The sequence below is a fragment of the Empidonax traillii genome, unplaced genomic scaffold (genome assembly GCF_003031625.1).
Source record: "Empidonax traillii isolate 1590-97213 ecotype Southwest subspecies unplaced genomic scaffold, ASM303162v1 scaffold440:size489645, whole genome shotgun sequence".
In the NCBI taxonomy this organism is placed as follows: domain Eukaryota; kingdom Metazoa; phylum Chordata; class Aves; order Passeriformes; family Tyrannidae; genus Empidonax; species Empidonax traillii.
The window spans coordinates 215,801-233,896 of record NW_020955633.1 but is presented as its reverse complement, the minus strand read 5'-3'; the positions used below and the strand labels follow the sequence as shown (position 1 = coordinate 233,896).

General features: G+C 40.9%; 1 protein-coding gene across 7 annotated transcripts in view; it reads left to right on the top strand.

The window, feature by feature from the left end:
* Positions 1 to 18,096, top strand: part of TSPAN4 (tetraspanin 4) — a 312,240-nt gene that overhangs the window by 221,334 nt on the left and 72,810 nt on the right. For all 7 annotated transcript variants that reach the window (XM_027894722.1, XM_027894721.1, XM_027894723.1 and 4 more), the window contains one exon: positions 15,695 to 15,886. In XM_027894722.1, coding sequence (XP_027750523.1) covers positions 15,695 to 15,886 — 192 coding nt within the window. The remainder of the gene's footprint in view (positions 1 to 15,694; positions 15,887 to 18,096) is intronic.

Genomic DNA, 18,096 nt, shown 5'->3' with positions numbered 1-18,096 from the left:
ATGGTGGGGGCTGGATATTGCATAGGATGCAGTGAAACAATCCTTGTAATGTCCCAAAGCAACTCAGGGATAATAACCTTAAGACCTGGGGAAAGGCAACAAGTGCTGTTTGGTCAGCACTCCAGCTGCAGAGCTGGAACAGCCTCCCGCTTCCCTATGGCCATTGCTTTGCAAAAGGTGATGCCCTGGACTGGTAGAAGGTTTTGGCGCCCCTTCAACCCTACATCCAAGTGCTTCTGCTTTAGCTTCTGTGAGGAGCTGTTGGACATGTTGATACATTGAGAGGCACGTGGAGAAGTGTTGGGCTCTCTTTTCCTCCTAGAACCTTTGAGGGCCCGTTTTACAAAGGAGAGCAATTGGAGCCTGATGTAAAGAGAGGAGAACCGTTTCTCATTGGTGATGCTGAGCATTTCTCCTTTTCATACAAATGTTGCCACTATTTAATTCTGCAGTTCAAGATGACAACAGCAATAAAGTCAGCAAGCAGATGCTTTGCAGAGAGAAATTATTTCTCAGCCGTTGGCTTTCTTGCCCTGTAGCAAAGTTTTATTGTGAGTAGATTGTGTCTGTAATAAACCTGGCTTTCCAGGAGCTGCTCTTGGGAAGGAGACATGAAAGTTTCACTGTGAGCCTCTTATCCCCTTTGTCAGAGTTATTTTCCCATTTCCAACTGGCTTTAAGGTAAGGATATGCTTGTTTTTTCAATTTAACAGTGTGGGAAGCTGAAAGTTTTACTTGTCAAAAGTCCTTTTAGGGAAAAGCCTCAAAGAGTGTCAATATATTAAGTACCAAATGTTGTTTTGCCACCAGCATCACTGGAGTTTTGGGGCTTTTTTGGCTGCTTATAGCTGTTTGAGGCTCACTGCATGCTTGGCCCTGGTTTGTTTAGGTTTAAAGAAAAAGAACTTGACTTTGAATCTCTTTAGAATTATATTAGAGTAAAGCTGTAGGATTCCTGCCTGAGCCAGGGTTTTCCTCTTCAGTCTGAAAAATGTTATATTGCCTGGAAGCCTCTGCTGAACTTCTGTCCTGAGTGAAGCAAGTGTGACAGACTCAGGCCTCTCCCAAATGAGAACTCCTTTCAATAGTAGCAGTGGCTGGGAGGGCACTTCTGAAGAAGAGGGTCTCACTGCAGGGCAAGCTGTTTCTGCTTGTCCTTAAAATCTCTTCTACTCTGCCTCTTCTAATGGGTGAGTTTGTGTAAGCATATAGAACGTGCCTAATTGTACTCACAAAGCAGTCGGGGTAAGATGGACTGTGCTTTCCTTGGGCTTGGCAGAGCAGGGTGATATTTTACACAGAAAGCCTGAAGAGAGCTGACTTTGATGCAGCATTGAGCGCCCTGAGAACGGTGTCATACTTTGGTCACGACTCCTTGGAGGTTCTGACAGGAGTATTTATTTAAGTATTTCAGAACCTAGCTGCTTGCACCAGCCATAGCTATTAAAGATTACAACTGAGGATAATTATTCTTTATAAGAATGAGTTTTTATTAGAGAGGACTAATAAACAGCTCTAGTAGTGCTGTGCATGTCTTGGTGGCGCTTTAGCACTTCCTCATAATCATTCACACTAATGCTGCCCAGCTGAGCAAATCCCATGGCCATTTTATCCAGATAAAATGGAAAAAATAGATGAGCTTTTCACTGCCCCTGGAAGGCTGACAACAAATCTCAGATTCACCAGACCAAAACGAAAGCAATTACCCAGACAGCAGCTTGCCAATAGTAACTTTTCCCCTTAAAATAAAGGAGTACAATGACATATTTTCATCAGCTCTCCCTGTGCTGCTGCAGTGAAGGGAGGCAGCCACTAAATCTGAGAATTCTGCCTTTTCTTCCAGAGCTTTCCTCTAGGAAGGTGTTTCCAATCCCTAGCGTTCCCTCTGGGATTGTCCCTCTCTATGTCATGCCAACCCTTGGCTTAACCAGTGCAATCCTCTTGATATTCCCTTCTCCCATCAATTCTTTCTTTCCTCCTCCATAAGCAAATCAGAGACCGCAGTCATTGAGCATAAAGGAGATTTGGTTCAGTGAATACGGAAAGTCTTCAAATTACGGATGTATGTGGAGTTCCTGTAGAGTAACAAAAGTCACTGAGATGGCATATCTCAAGATGAAGGTCAAGGATGGAGAGGGAATATTCAAACAGATCGCTGAGTCTAGAGGGAACTTGTTAAGTAGTATAGACTATTTACTCAAAATATTTTTCTTCGAGTTTTTTGCCTTTATCTCTCCACTTCCCTTAGAGGACACTCATTCATCCTGCCATCCTTTCCTCCCTTTGCAGCTGTGTACTCTTGATACCTTCCTCTTGTAAGAGACCGTTTTTCTAATGACCTTAGATAGACATGGAAAAGAGGAGGTGGACTGAAAATTGGATGGTTTTGTTGTTGTTATTTTTGTGCAGGCAAACTTGTCCTGCGCTTGCTTGCTGGTAAAGCTTATTCACCCTTGGGAGACTGAGAAAGGCCAGGAATAATATTGAAGTGAATTGCCTCTTGGGGATTCACTTAATTGGCTGAAGATGAGAGCTTTCTGCCCCTTGGATTATGTTTTCCTGGTAAATGGTTAATAGAATGGGAATGAAGATGGCTGAAATAATCTTGAGATGTTTTTCTTTATACAGAACTGCTTGTTTACAGTTTGAAATCAGTGATTCATTTTAAGTGGCTACAGGTTATTAATTGAAAGCAGGTTCACTATAGTACAGCTGCAGATTCCAAGTGGCCTCATGATGAGTTATTAAATAAGACTTTTGCCTTGATTCACAGCTATGAGTTTTAGCCTGAACTGAACAGAAAGATTTCATACTGAGAGTCCCATTGCTACCTTCCACCTTCCTATCCAGAGAAGCTAATTTTTTAGTTAACCCAGGAATATGGTTCACTGTCCAAAATACCTTTTTGTTCTTATTTGGGTAAAGTTATGCTTCTCAGTGTTTGACTTTCTTTGCTGTCCCACTCCCATGCCTGTCTTTGATTTTAGTCAGACCTGTCCCACCAAGCACAGAGACATTGCAATCATCTCTGCTCTGAAGTTCATTTATTCTCTTGCCTACTAAATTTACATGAAATTCCAGTGTTTTGTTTTGGAGGCCATCCTAGAATTAGTACACAGCCTGGTGTCACAGGGCTATTCTCTGGATTTCCTCTCTTTGCTGAAGTCGGGAACATTTATATTTGAAAGCTTTTTATTTTTTCACCTATGGCATTTGAATTGCAGTGCACCCTGTGGACATTTCAGCTTTGTCAGCTTGACTGTTATTAAGCTGTAATCATTTATCATCATTGACAATGATTTTTTGTCTAGGTTTTTTTAAGCAGGTATTGCAGAACATTTATTGGTAAACTGTTGTGAGCACGCAAAGACTTAAGATATATAATTTATGAAGTCATATTTATGTAGCAGTACTTTATGATGGAAGGATGTGCTGAGAAAGTGTTTGAGATGACTGTTTATTTTTAGATGAGCCAGAAGTTTTTGTTTTCATCTCATTTCAGGCCCTGGCACAGAATGATTGAGGATTTGCAGAAACCCAAAAGCTTTTTCCCATCTAATGGCGAGAAAGTGTGTGTAAATAAAGCTGACAAACATAAAAATGCAATAAACTACAACTGTTTCATGAATTTATAACCTGAGGGGCAAAGTAATAAAGCAATAAATTCATGTCAGTCATGCCTCTTTATTAAGAGCTGCTAAGCAATACACGTAATGGGCAGTGCAAGAATGTAAGTGTATCTGAATGCTCTCCATGAGTATTGACTAGAAGAGACTTGCTAAACTTAGATAAATTCATTCTTCTTGTTCTCTGTGTGTATTTGCACACACAGGGGTTGAATATCTATGTGATGGCATGTTGTTATCACAAGGAATAAAAAAACTCAATATGTAATTTTAATTAATAAGGATAGATGAGTTAATTTCCAAATTAACTCAGGGAGGATTGGGAAGCTTCACAACCTGACCTTTGGAGAGAGAATCATTTTTCTGTCTTTTAGGTATCAGGGTGAAGGAGGGATTTTATGCTGTCTGTGCTGTTTGCTCCAGCTACCCTTCAGTCACTGCATACAGTAGGTTTCCCAAAGGGTCATTTGTCCTGAATGCATGTTCTAGAATAGGCTGGAGTGAACCTTGAAGATGCCTGTTTCCTTCCAATGGCAAATGAAGGAGAGTCTGGGCAGATGGATTTGAGCTGAGGTTGGAGTTGCCTTAACTCAGGGTGTCCAGGCTGCTGCTGCGGTCAGGGCAGTTCTGGTCAATGCCATTAATGGTGTCTGGGGAGCACTTCAGCTGACCAAAGTCAGGCTTACACTATGATTAGCCACATTGATTTTTAGGCACCACTAATAGCATTGACATCAAAAGGTAGGTGACCTGAATGCTACCCTAGATGCCTGAATGCTCGTGGTATAGACCTGAAATCAGAAGAAATATTTGCAGTCTTTCTGTGTTGTATCATGTAGCATCTGACAAAAAAGATGAAGTTTAGTCTAGAAATATTCTGCAGTCCAGAAGTGTCAATAGTACTTACATAACCAGAAGACTACTTGGAGGGTGCCCCTAGTGTAAACTCATTGTTTGGATGGTCCCAGAGGGAATATTTACATTCATTTTTACGTCATAGTCTTAGGGCTCATTTCCACAGATCCACGAAAGAGAAAAAGCAAAGTAAAATGTGAAAGCAGGGGATTCTGTAGGCTCTGCTGTCTGAAAATTGCAGTGAAGCTGCTGATCACAGATATGTTTAACTAAATGTGTTTATTCCAAAGCATCTGAAATGCTTCCATAGCAGATATTTGGTTGGTGATAAGAGAGGACTGTAATGTTTCCTTTGGGAATAACTAGAACAGAAAAAGAGATTATTTGAGGTGCCATTCATTACTGATGGCACTCTGCCCATGCTTGGAAGTGGCCTGGGATACGAACAATTGTGTATAAACAGCCTCAGATGTGCTATTGCATAGCAAAGTCTAATATAAATAAACAATCATTAAAAATTGCTAACATAAAACAAGGGAATAATCTTTGCTTTCTCTTGTACTCCTACCCAATTAGAATAGTTTTCTTGACAAGGCATTTGAACTATTGAAGTGAGAGATGCTATTCCAGACGTAATGCTGGTTTTGTTGCAAGGGACTGCTTACATGGAATTGTTAGGCAATTGCAATGGAAGTAAATACTTTGTTTGCTTGTACAAATATTATTAAGAATCCATTAAAAAGAATCCATAAAAGATTCAGAATGTGTTTTGCTCAGCTTTCTGATGGTGCTCAGTGAAAGAAGATGAGCTTTGTGATGTGAGGCTTTAGGGTGTGATTATTGCTCACAAGTCTGTTATTGATCAGGGGATCAATATTGAATGTGGCAGAAACCCTTCCTATGACCACGTGAGCCACTAATTGATGGGACTGTTTAAAAAAAAGACTTCTCACTGAAAGCCAGTTGTGGTGTACAAGTTTGGTCATTCTCCCCATCCCCATGGAAAGCTTAACTTCAGGAAATGAGATCCTGTGTAAAAGTTCTACTGCTTCCCAAAACCTTCCTGTCCCTTCTCATGATGGGCTGAATTCCTGAGGAGGGCTCCTCAATAAGGAAGTTGGGTGTTACAGGAATCAGTCTGAGAGTCTTGTGGTTTTTGGAGATGGTCTTGGAGAATAGTGGGAAGGGACTTCCTGTGATGCAGAACATTTTTCTGTCCTCAGGTATTTCCAGCACCTGGACAGAGAGAGCAGGTTGCAGGCACAGTATCTGTGGTGGGATGGAGGCAGGGGGTGCTGTTATTGCTGGTGTTCCCGCTGACCCTCACCTCCAGCCCTCTGCTGTAAGCTGGTAGGTTTGAGAACAGTGTTAGATGGTGACCCTGTATATATTCTTGCTGACACTGTCCCTGGCTAATGAGTAAACTTGAGAAAGCTGATTGGGAGCAGAGAATGTGGCGTAGCTGCATTGCTACTGGAGGAATTGAAGACAACATTCTATTATGTAGACTGTAAGTTTGCAAAGAAGAACATTTCCTCTTGTAAGAGGTTTTCATCAGGAAAAATGGGCATAATCACAGTGGAACACATCAGCACAGGTTGGGACCTGAGAAAGGAGGCTCTTAAAATCAACCTCAAGGTGTAAAAAACCAGACATGTTAGTAAAGGCCACCTGCCCTCAATTCCAGAACTAAGACCAGAGACTTTTGTGATCTGACTGGACTTCCAAACTAAGTTCAGCTTCTGCCACTGTGCACTGTGGGAGGTTATTTTATTAAATATTCTGAACAAAGATTTGTTTATACAGTCAAGACTCTTATTTCTTGAAAGCTTTTGTGTGAGAGAGTATCAGCTTTAGCTGTCGTAACTTTTTTTGACAGTATCAGCAATTTTCTTTCTTAGATACATGACTAATTTTGCATTTAACTGCAGGATCTGTGTTCACTATGGTTGTTTCTATAGCAACCAGCCTTGAGCTATCTACCTACCTTTGTATGGATTAAACGTGCAATATAAAGTTGGTTTTCGTTTTACTTTTCTGCAGATCATGCCTGTTGCAACATGTTTTAAAAACTTTTTGAGTAGTATGAAATAGATTGACTATCTCTGTCATCTTTGTATTTTTATAAGAAACCTGTTTGTTTATCTTTGGTTTTTATATGGCTGGTATCATCCTAATATTTCACTACCATTTACTCTAAACCCATCCAGTACCTGAGAGTAAAGCTGTAAAGATACCAAATAATCAGGACTTTATCTAACGCAAGAAATCTGTGGTAAACCAGTGAACTGAGCTGTGGCCTCTGGAGTCATTATTTGAGGCTCATTATCCTCAGTTTTTCTCAGCATCTCACCAAATGGTTCAGGTAAAATTATCCATCAGCAATCTCCTTTACAGAAATCATGTTCTGTTTTGCATAAAAGACCAAACTTTACAATTTTGTCTGCTTCCATTGCTTTCAGTAATTAATGCTGTGTGCGTGACGAGTGACTAAAATTGCATCTAGAGCTCCAGATCTGGTATTTTCCCAGGTTATGCTACAAAGTAATTTTAGAAGTTATTTATTGCTATAGGGATGAGTCAGAACAGGGACTCCTGGTCACACCCAGTTTTTTCCCATCTCCTCTTCTCTGCTAAAAGATTTAACTTAATTTGATGGATTCTGATTCCAGACCTCATGCGTGTATTCCTCATTACAACTGTATCCATTTCATTATAGTAATCCCAGGTGGGTTTAGAAATTATATTTGAGGAGCAGATAAAAAAGCTTTAACAGCTTCAGTTTGGCAGCAGCTAAAGCTAGAACCTGAAAAGAGTAGTTGTAGTGAATTCATCCCTTTTCCTTTTCTAACTCATGCATTTGCTCTGTTTCAGTGTGTTGTCATTAACTCAATGTGTTACTAATAATCCTTATTTGAATTAGTTTAGGCATATTGCCAAATTAGATGCTTGTGACACTGATAATCACCATTTTTTAATATTCTTTGATCGTGTTTAATCTTTTGTCAGCAATACTGCTTTAATAGGTCATTCTCACCTCTCTATTTTTACAAGTTTTTGCATCCTCAATGACAGAGCTTTGCATCATGGGGCAATTAAGTGTACTACAGATGTGGCTAATTAAAGCCAGTGGCCGTTAAGCACATGCTTTTTATTGCTTTGCTGAATAAGGATGTGACTGAGCACACATTTAAGTGTTTCAGTGAATTTTGAGCCTGTGAAAGGAAGCCATCGCTTTTTAGATTGAGTGTATTAACTCATAAATGTTGTAGTTCCGTTCTTCTGTAACTGTAGTTGATAGATAACTACGATTTGGAGGAGAAAGTGTGTAGGAGAATGCTACTCATAAAACAGCAGGGATTAACTGAATGACTCTTTATTCACTTTTCCATTAGTGGGGTGTCAGCATGATATTCTGTCTTTTGACATCTTCAATTGTCTCCAGATTTACTTCAGTTGTATGAGACTGCAATTTAGTGGTGGAACTCAACTGGGAGAGAATAATGAATTTCTTAAGGCTTAAGTTCCTGAGGCTCAATCCTCACCAGGATAACTGAAAAAGCAGCATTTCATGTTTCCATTATTGATACTATGAAAATAAATGCCCTTCTTGTGATGTTTCTTTGCCCACATGATCTAAAAAAGGGACTTCGGAGCTCTTTCTAGGCTTGATAAAATCACTTAGCATTTGTCAGACTCACGCACTGGGTGGAATATCCTAAAACAAAGACTGTTTGTAGCGTCTAAAAGGAAGAAAAGCAACAACATGAGCTATTGACGTGTTTCTTCTAACCTTTGACAAGACTACAGTGGAGTTAGAGGGCAGCGAGGGCACCCTGAATCCCAGGGTGTCATGCTGGCAGGCAGAACAAGGTTAGGATTATAGCACTGCTGTGCTATGATCAGCCTACCTGTGCTCATGTAACAGTTTTTTGCCTGTCATGCATCAAGTTGAGGCTCGTGGAAGATGGTACATCACATCTGCTTTGAAATTATATTGAATGCTGCACACCGTGTTGCCCTACTGACAAGACACTGGCTTCTAAAGGAGAGGGAGACAGGATGTTAATTCAGGAGAAAATGTCTAGTGTGACCTCCAGGCTGGATCCTTGGCTGTTGTTGGCCAGGGTGGTGACCAGTTGGTCATGCTGGTTGACACCAGCTGGGGATGTAGGCCTCCAACTCTTGGAGGTGTTTTTCTGCTGCTTGGTGGGATGTCAGGGCAAACAACTAGTTTCATAGAGCTTTTAAATTTTTACTGCTTATATGCAGAGCTGAGAGCTTGGCATTTAAAATGCTTTGTGCCTTACACAGTTGTGCGGTTTTTCTGGGGCTTTACAGACCACAGGCTTGGTGGTTTTTCTCCTTTTTCTATTCTTCCCCTCCCCTTCTCTCCTTCTGTGCAAACCTCATGAAGTGCTTAACTGTTGAAATCCCAAATCTCAAAAGACTTTTTGGGTCTATCCCAAGACTCAATAGATTGGAGGCTTTTTTACCCTTACTTATTCTCTGAAAAAACTTCTTCAGGGGGTGTGCTTAACCAGCCAGCCTGAAAATCAAGGTGCTAAAGGTGTGTGAGTGGAGCATGGGGTGGAAAGGACATGCTTGCATTCAGCCAAGCTTTTAAAAGGCCGCTTACTCCCTAGGGTGGGAAATCAGGGACATGTTTTGAATGGTCTAGAGGATCTGTAAGCCCTGTTCTCATTGATTTTGTGATGCAAGTTATGAGACAGCTCAAGTGCTCTGAAGTGATGACAGGTGAGAATTTGCTGACGGCTGCCAAAATTCCATAAGCCATACTGAAAACGTGCCCATCAGCACTGTGCTGTTTCTAGTTTACCTATTGATTGCACTAACACCAGAGTCTGTTATGCCTGGGAATAAAGTCTAGGATTTCCCTTCAGCTAATCTTCAAAAAGATCTAGTGGACTGGGTGTGTAGAGGTTAGCAGGTCTTACTCCAGATTTGCTGAGTCTGAGAGAGAAGAGGCTCTATAGGATCTGCATGCTGACAAGAGAAGAAATGCCGCATTTGTAGGTCCAGTGGATCTGAGGCAGATGAAGAGACTTTGAATTTGTTTCTAAAGTTGATAAATTTGATGACTGAACAGATTTTTAAATTTTGGCCTGAAGTAAACTGTGTATTCATTGGTACACCACCAATGTGATATATAGGTAAGGAGAAACAGGGATTTAACTGTTGTCTGTATCGAAAGCCCTGTCTCTGAAAATAGGCTGAAGCCAACTCAAGGAAACAAGTGAAAAAAAAATCAAATTCACACTTTAACTAAACTTTAACTAGGGAGGGGAAGAGGGTGAAGTAGGGAGAACATACAAGTGGCCATGACGTTGAAAGGGTTTCATCTAGACAAGTACCCTGTTTTTGGTCAGGGTTGCTCAGAAATGCTTAGAGACAATATAAGAAAAAGGTAGGGACAAGACAGGACATTTTTAGTAGCTGCTCCAGTTAATGGAGCAAAGGCTGCAAGTAAAATATCATTTTTAAGAAATGATACGATACCTTGTCCTCATTTGATTTGTGTAATCCCTTTTTGAACCTGCGTATATTTTGACATCCACAAAACTCTGTGGCAAGGAATTCCAGAATTTAATTAAATATCTTGTGAAAAAGTACTTACTTTATTGGTTTTCAACCTGCAGACTGAATAACCTCTATCTTTTTTTTAATCTTAAGAAAAAATGAATAATGATCCTCTAGTCACCTTTCCCATTCCATGTTGGTGTTTATTTACTGCTGATGTTTACTTCTGCTGTTCCAGTCGCTTCCCAGGATTGTGGTCCCTACTAACTGATCTTTTTTCAAATTTTTTTTTTCATACTTCTTTAAAAATTCTTGCTAAAAGGACACAGCTCAGATCATGGCCATTTTGGATGGGATTTATACATATCCTTTAGTTTTAGCCTCGATACTCTCAAGGGTAGAAATGTGCTTCGTTCCACATTTCTTATTCCATTTAACCTTCTAAAATGAGAGGCACGAAAGGGATCAAATTTTGTAGCATCCTTTGTTAAATTTCTGTCTATTGTCCTGTATTTGTTAAATTTTAGACTTCTAACTAGTGAAAGAAATGCAGCTTGTGCTCCTCTGAGGTGATACCACTACTTTATGTAACAGGAGCTCTGCCGAAGTGGACACCACCCGCAAATTCAGTTATCCTGCGTAGTGGCAGTGGGTCCTGGTGGTGTGGTGCAGATGGATGCCTGTGAGGTCTTCAGTAGCATGATGACCATGAACTACCTGCTTGAAGGTGTTTTCCAGAAGTGGCCATTGTGTTTAAAGTTGTTTTCCAAAAGTGACTGTTCCTTACCCCTAGATAGGCACCAGCTCCATGAACAGGTTGTTTGCACGTGTTTATAAAGAGCGCCGCGGCCTCTGCATTGGCACACGTGCTTCTGCTTTTTCCATGTTAGATTCTTGCTTCATTGGATCCTGTCTGTGTATATATGTATTCCATTTCCACCTCCTCTGTGCGTCTAGCAGAAAGGATCAGTAATTTAAATATGCCTGATATTAGAAGAACATTTGCTGGATAACATTTGCATTGCTGCTGTTGATACTTAGATGTTGATTTTATCACTGTATGCTTTCACTCCATACTTAGAAGGGGAAGCATGTTCATGAAAGTGGGATTGAGAAAGCCCTTTTATTTTAAATATGTAGAGACTAGGGGAGAAAAATCCTCCAAGGGAGTTAGTTTAACTGCAAAACAACTGCTTTTTCAGAATCCACTTGGATTCTGTTATCAGCATATTTCTTAATACACAAGGAATTTATTTTTTTTAGCTAAAAGAGGAAGTATGATGAGTAGATCCTAATCAGATACAATATGAAAAGCCTCAATTAGATGCATTTTCCATGTAATAAAACCAATATAAAAAACCCACTTAAAGACACCAGCACCATTATCGTGAACAATGAGACAGTTTCTCCTGCAGTATTTTAAGTGTGTAGCTGTAACTTCAGAATAATTTTCTCCACCAACATGCATATATCCAGGGCTGTTTGGGATTACTTTGATTATCATACAGTAAGATCAATTCTAAATGTATGCACCGAAGCCTGAATAATTTATTTTCCAGACCATTAGAACAATGTGGAGGATCTAATTCCACAGGCAGCTTTTTTGCCAAGAGAGCAAGTGCAAGTCTTTTATCTCTTGGGGAAGAAGTGAGACTCAATCTATGCTTTTAGAGGAAGACACCTGCTTGACTGCTGTATAAGTGCCTATGAGCAATTTGTCTTGAGCAGAGTAATCTGCTCCTTCCAGAGCCAATTGCACAGTCCAAGGCTTGCAAAGAACCCACTACTCGTGTCCTTTTACTCACAGTTTTGCAGCTCAGGCACACACATACTAAATAGCCTAATTGAGATTTACACTGACATCTGTCCTGGAGCAGACACTTGACTCAAATTTCCTAAGTCTCAGGGCTATGGCTGTAGTCCTTCTGGTGTCCCACTGTTTTGACTTTAGAATAAAAGATTTTGCAAAAAAATGTGCAACATTTATTGGGAAAAAAATGTTAGAGGAAGCATCCTTTTGTTTCAGGTTTTGCCATGAGCTGCCCTGCTTACAAGAGAGTGAATTATCATGAGCAATTAGGCAAATAACGTGTTAAACATTTCACAAGAGAATTAAAAAAAATGTTGTTGTCAGCCTGACATCTTTCAAGGGGATTTTGTTTTAAAGTCAGCTCTGCACTCACTAAGTGGAGTTGATGCATCTGGCTGCCAATAGATCAGGATTAAACTGTGGACTTCTCACTAATCTTTTTTCTTTTAATGTTTTCTCTCTTAACCATGCCAGCATCACTGTTTGCATGGAAGTCCCCAAATTATCAATACAATTATCGATACAAAAAGATATCGATACAAAAAGAAGGACTAGGGGGTGGGGATGAGGTAAGGAGAGAAAAAGTAGAGGAAAGGGAACATTCTAAATAACTACATAAAATTATCCGTTACCAATAGGGCCTTAGATACCAAGAGGACGAAGTAAAACCAGACAAGCACTATAGAACCAACTACAACAGCTTTCTCTTGGCTCTGATCCAGAATAAATAAACGTGAGCCCTCTAATCCCTGGATTTTAGACTGGGAATTACGCTGCTGTTCAGTTCAGAATGGGGGGGTGGGGTGGGGCAAGACAGTCAGAGAGCAACCTTTTTGAAAGTTTCAGAAAAGAAAACATTTGGCTATTGTTGGAAAGGCTCCTGTGGCTGTCTTGGTGGGTTTTCGTTCTCTGAAGCATTTCCTTAACCAGATCTTGAGTGTTAAAAAGGCCGGTGAGCGGAGACTTGCAGATGTGCTTCACCTTGTGGGGAAAAGGGAGCTTTAAAGAGCTGTTTAGATGAGAATTAAGGGCAGCCTGTTTCCATGGCCTGGCGTGACAACTGAGGAAATTTATTTGGGGACCACAAGGGGATGTTCTGATGTGGGAAAAGGACTGGACTAGGATGAAGCAGTCTTCAGTAGTGTGTCCTGACGTTGGGAAATCCGGCCTGAGCCAGATGTTTTAATGTTCAAGAGATCCCTTTGCACATGTCAGGGTTTGGTTAATCAACCTAAGGAAGAGCTGCGCGTTCTCTCTTCAAAAACAGGAAGATGGAGAGTATCTCTGAATCAAGGGCAGTGTAATGAGATACTCCTGCTGACCAACTGATCTGAAATATTCATCCCTGATCTAAATGGGGACAGCCACCGTCGTGGCATTTTGCACGAATTGTGTCCTACTTCTGTGATGTTTTGTGCTACTGGTGAATTTCCAGTTTCCGCGAACAAGAATGACTTTGGAGTCAGAAGAGACTGGATTCAAATGCCCAGGCAATGATGTCTCAAGCACTATGCTTTAGATGTCATAAAGAACTTAGTGGGTGATGGAGAAGCAGGCAAGCCCGTCTTGCCTTTACTGTGTCCTCCTTTAATATGGGTGATAGTTGTAGATGTTGGTATCACTCAGAGCAGTGTAGCAACACAGGGGCCATGGAAACTGATGAAAAAAGCTGCCTCTTACTGGTGCTGTTGAATTGCTTCAGAACAAAGGACTGAAGATTATAGCTAAACACATTGCAATGTCATGCCTCTGCTGCTGCTGGGCGTCCACCTTCGTTAGGCTCAATTGATCTGTCGGTGCGGCCTCACTGTGCCTGCAGCTCCAAGGCTGATTTTTGAGGCAGAACCTCCTCCAGGCTGAAGAGGCAGAAGCACAGTTGTGCTTTCTACCCCATTCCTTGGCCAGTTTAGTGCTTTTCCTGACTGTGTGTCAATGTTCTGACCAGTTTGGTTTTAGCTTGGGTTTTTGCCACCTCCCCTTGGATGATGTCCTGTAGTCCGATAGACATTCAGAGTTTTATTCCCATTTTAGGGAATTTATTCCTAATTTGATTCCATTTTTTTTTCCTTGGGCCATGATGATAGCTTTTGTTTATATTCCCTCAGTTATCCTAAATGATTTTCTATGGGTTGCCTTCTTTAAGTAATTCTTCCCTCTCCTCTCTCTTGGTTTTTTTTTTAAATCATTTTAGACCACTTTAAAGATCATGGTCTGTAAGTGGACATAAAGGGAAGGTATATCCAGTGTGTATGATCATGGCATGGACTACAACAAGAACCTCCATGGTTCTTGTAGAGGGTACTTGAGAAAGAGTGAATATGGTGATATGGGATGCTTGTAATATTGTAATATGCTACTGAGTGAGGTGATTTGAGCCCCTGTGTCCAGGAGTTTTCCTTTTCTCAGTGGAGACACACAGGCTGGTGCAGCTGAGATGCATTGCAATGAGGAATAGTCTAGTGCCTTAGTTCTGAACAAAATAGACTGGTCTGCAGCTTGGGTGGGGAGTCCTGCCGTAAAACACAGTTGCCTTTATTGTCCTCTATTGTGGGGGGATTCAGTGGCATTCAGAGACAACCTTAGTAATTAGTGTAAGGAATTACTTTGGCTTTTGTGTTTCTCTTCTGTGTTTCATTTCTGAGGTTTAGCTCTGCCGCAGGATTAGCTCTATCTTTTTCCCTCCCTGCTTCATGAGTTGCCTTATGTTCATCCACTTTATGCAGGTATTTAATGGATATGCTCCTGTGCCTGGCTTAATACTCTTAGGAACACAATTTCTTTCCTAGCCTTTAATTGATTTGGGTAATAAAGTGCAATTATAAAACTCAATAAAAATTGGTTATTTTAAAGGGAGAACAAGAAAGAAAGAAACCTAAGTGATGAGCAGCACAGTGACTATATAATAATGCAAAACCCCCTTCGATTTAATTCTGTTTAATTGCTCAGCTTTACTCATATTGTTACAATTCTGCAGATTTCCTCACAGTTATAAGCAGCACACTTATAAATGCGGTTTTTGAAAGTTCCTTGTGTATATAATAATTGTAAATTTTATGCTTTCGTGGTGGCTGCTGCCTGCACTGGCATCGTCCCTTTTCTTTGTTCCTGTGCCTAGGAAACCTGTATTACTGCTCCTCCTCAAATTTTTCCTAAACCAGCCAAGTTCTCTTCTGAGGATTGAATTACCAATGAAGTGTCACATTAGGAGTAAACATGTTTGGGGGCTTTTAATGTTATAGGAGGATTCTTCCTCCTTCTCTGGTCCCTTTACACTTTAACTGCTCTCTTGCTTCCAAGAGAGGCTAGACCTTGGACAGGAGCTAATAAGAAGAATAATGAGGTGTTCTGCCAGGCAAGTGCTCTGGCAGGATTTGTTTATGGCATGTGTCAGGGATGAGAGACTGTGTATATTAGGATGGGAAGAACAGGGGATCAAAAGTGCTTCAGCCGTTCTGGGCAGCTCTCAAAGGTACCTAAATAGGACATGGATTTTTTTCAGTCCCATTGAATTTTTTCAGTTCTTGCAAAGGAGAACCGAATCTTTGGGAAATTTCTCCTTTACTCAGTGTCTGCTTTTTCACCAGAGAGGAAGAGGCCTGGTATCTAAAGTTATGTCTTAAATTTAGGAAATCCGTGTCTTTTTCTCGAGTGTTACATATTACTGATGAGTTCTGTGTAATTTTTTTCTTCCCCCTTTGTTTGCACTACTGAAAATGCCATAAGGAGAGACAATTTCTTATTAGGTGTGACTGCTGGGTTACCTCAGCAGAGCCATTCTACCACTGCCATATTGACATGGATTAGTATCTGGAGTTTCTTGGATACAATAACTGAGTTTCTCTGTTTCTCTTTGTTTTCCCAGCTGGGAGGATGTGGAATCCTTGGTGTAGGCATCTGGCTGGCTGTTACCCAAGGGAACTTTGCCACCCTCTCCTCTTCTTTCCCGTCCCTGTCAGCTGCCAACCTACTGATCGTCACAGGGACGTTTGTCATGATCATTGGCTTCGTGGGCTGCATAGGCGCCATCAAAGAAAACAAGTGCCTCCTGCTGAGTGTGAGTATTAAACCACTGTGTTGCTGCGGTGTTTACTCTCTTATGGTGTTTTTACTGTTCTAATGCATGTTACAGTGACAGGGATTTCATCACAAGTTGCTCACTTGACGCAGATGAGATGCGAGTCATGTTTGAATCAGGCTTCGATCACTTTCAGGAGCTGCTCGATCATCCCTGACCGTGCTTTTAATCTTAGCATGGAGGATGAGACCTGCAAGAAGGGAATTGTTGGAGGTGGTATATGATTCATTGAACTTTTCAGGGAAGAAGAGTTTTGTGAGGACATCTTTTGCAGTATATCCTTGAATTATTTTTTTCACAGCTTTGGTAGAGATCTATTCCAAATACTTGCCCTGTTGGGATGGATGATCTGAAGTCCTGGACAGAAAGAGCAGTGTAGGCAGGAAATACTGTGAAGAGACTGATTTTGGTTTCAATTGAAAAACAAGACCTTCAGACTTGACAATGCTGGTTTAGCCAGTCATTAACTCTGAAATGAGTGAGATGACAGGAGGCAAAGGTACCAGCACAAGGATAGTGCTGTGAAATCAAAGATCAATAAAGTGCCATCTGTCCATGATTTCATGGAGGCTTGAGCCACATCCATGGGTTATTTTATCAAAATGTAATTTGTTGCCACTCAAAGCTGAACTTCAGGAGTAGTGAATACCTGCTGTAGTTGGTGTTAGTGTATATTTTGCATCCTGTTCAGCTTAGGACCAGGAAGTGAGATGATCTTTCTGCTCCAGTCTGGGACTTCACCGTGAAGAAGGCAAACCTCACAGTGAAGTGAAGCTAGGGTTCAGTTTGGTGATCTGGAGATGCCTTTGTAACACGTTGTTCCTTACTATGCTTCACATATTTATTTTGTTCCCCTGGGAACTACAGAATGAGTTCAGTCACGCAGCCTCCAAATCTCCCGAGTGACTCTGAGATTCCAAACCTTCAACAGAGGACTCTTGACAGACCTCTGTCTTAGTGAGTTGTTTCTCCCGATTTTTAACCAGTCAGGACTAGTCAGTCTAGGCTTTTTATGTGGCAGGTATGTGGTTTGAAACTAAAATGAACAATATAAATCAAAATTAAGGCAGTTACATGAGTGGAAATTTAAACTGGGGAGGCTGAAAGTCCTTGACATTCTCAGCAGTCTTATAAATACCCACTTTGTGGAGGAAGTATCTGGCCAGCCACATGCAGTGGATTGCAACTTCAGTGCCAATGCAACAGGAGCCCACAGAGTGCTGAGTCTAAAAGTATAGCTTACATGTGCAAAAACCTGCTTTGTGCTTTTTTGAAGGCCTAGCTCAGATGTGACGCACAGTGAGCAGGGCCTTCTTGTGTGTCAGGATCAGGTCAGAGTCTGGCAATTTAGTCCTTGGTACTGGAAGAGTTTCAGCCTTTTATTTAACGTGGGTCTTTGGCCCTCATGTCTCCCTTTGGCAAGGGTGAAACCTCCCTTGATCAGCTATCATTGCTGCAGCTAGGGTGAATGTACTCAGCCAACCCTACCTGGGCATTCTTTTAGGGAGATGTAAATGTTTGTAGGTACTGCTCCTCCTAGCATATGGTGCACAATGCTCAGAATCTAATGCCCTTCAATGCATGATGTAAGGACTTTACTAGGTGAATCAGGTTTAGTAATGTAAAGGAATCCAAATTCATTTAGGAACTCTTTGCATGGGAGAATAGGGAAGCTTGATCTGATTTGGTACTCACATTTCACTCTGTCTGCATGTCCTTACCTTTTTGTGCTGTAGCTGTTAAATGTGGCATCTACTTTACTCAGTTTCCTTCAAAATTAAGTTATGTTAGAGCTGATTACAGCTACTTTAATTCTGAATAAGCCAAACTATAGAAGGTTGAAATAGAGTTTCAGTAGTCTACATTGAATTCACTTTTTGTTTAGTCTGAAGTAACTTTACATTGGTACTTCCTTACTGTCAGTAAATACCAGAAATACTGAGATTTTTGATCTCTTCTGAGTTCATTTGTTGTGCCTGTCTCTCTGGAAGGGAAATGAATGGTTGTAGGAGCTCCTGTTTCTGAGAGCAAAGACTTAACGTGTAGGTTTGTCCTTAGTCGTCCTTTCCTCAAATTGATGGTTCTATTTGTTTGAAATAGTGTTTTCAAGTTCAGGGCTGGTGTATTTAATTTTGGCCGTCTCCTCTTTTTCTAGGTAACATGGATAGTAAAATAAGTGCTTGAATGAA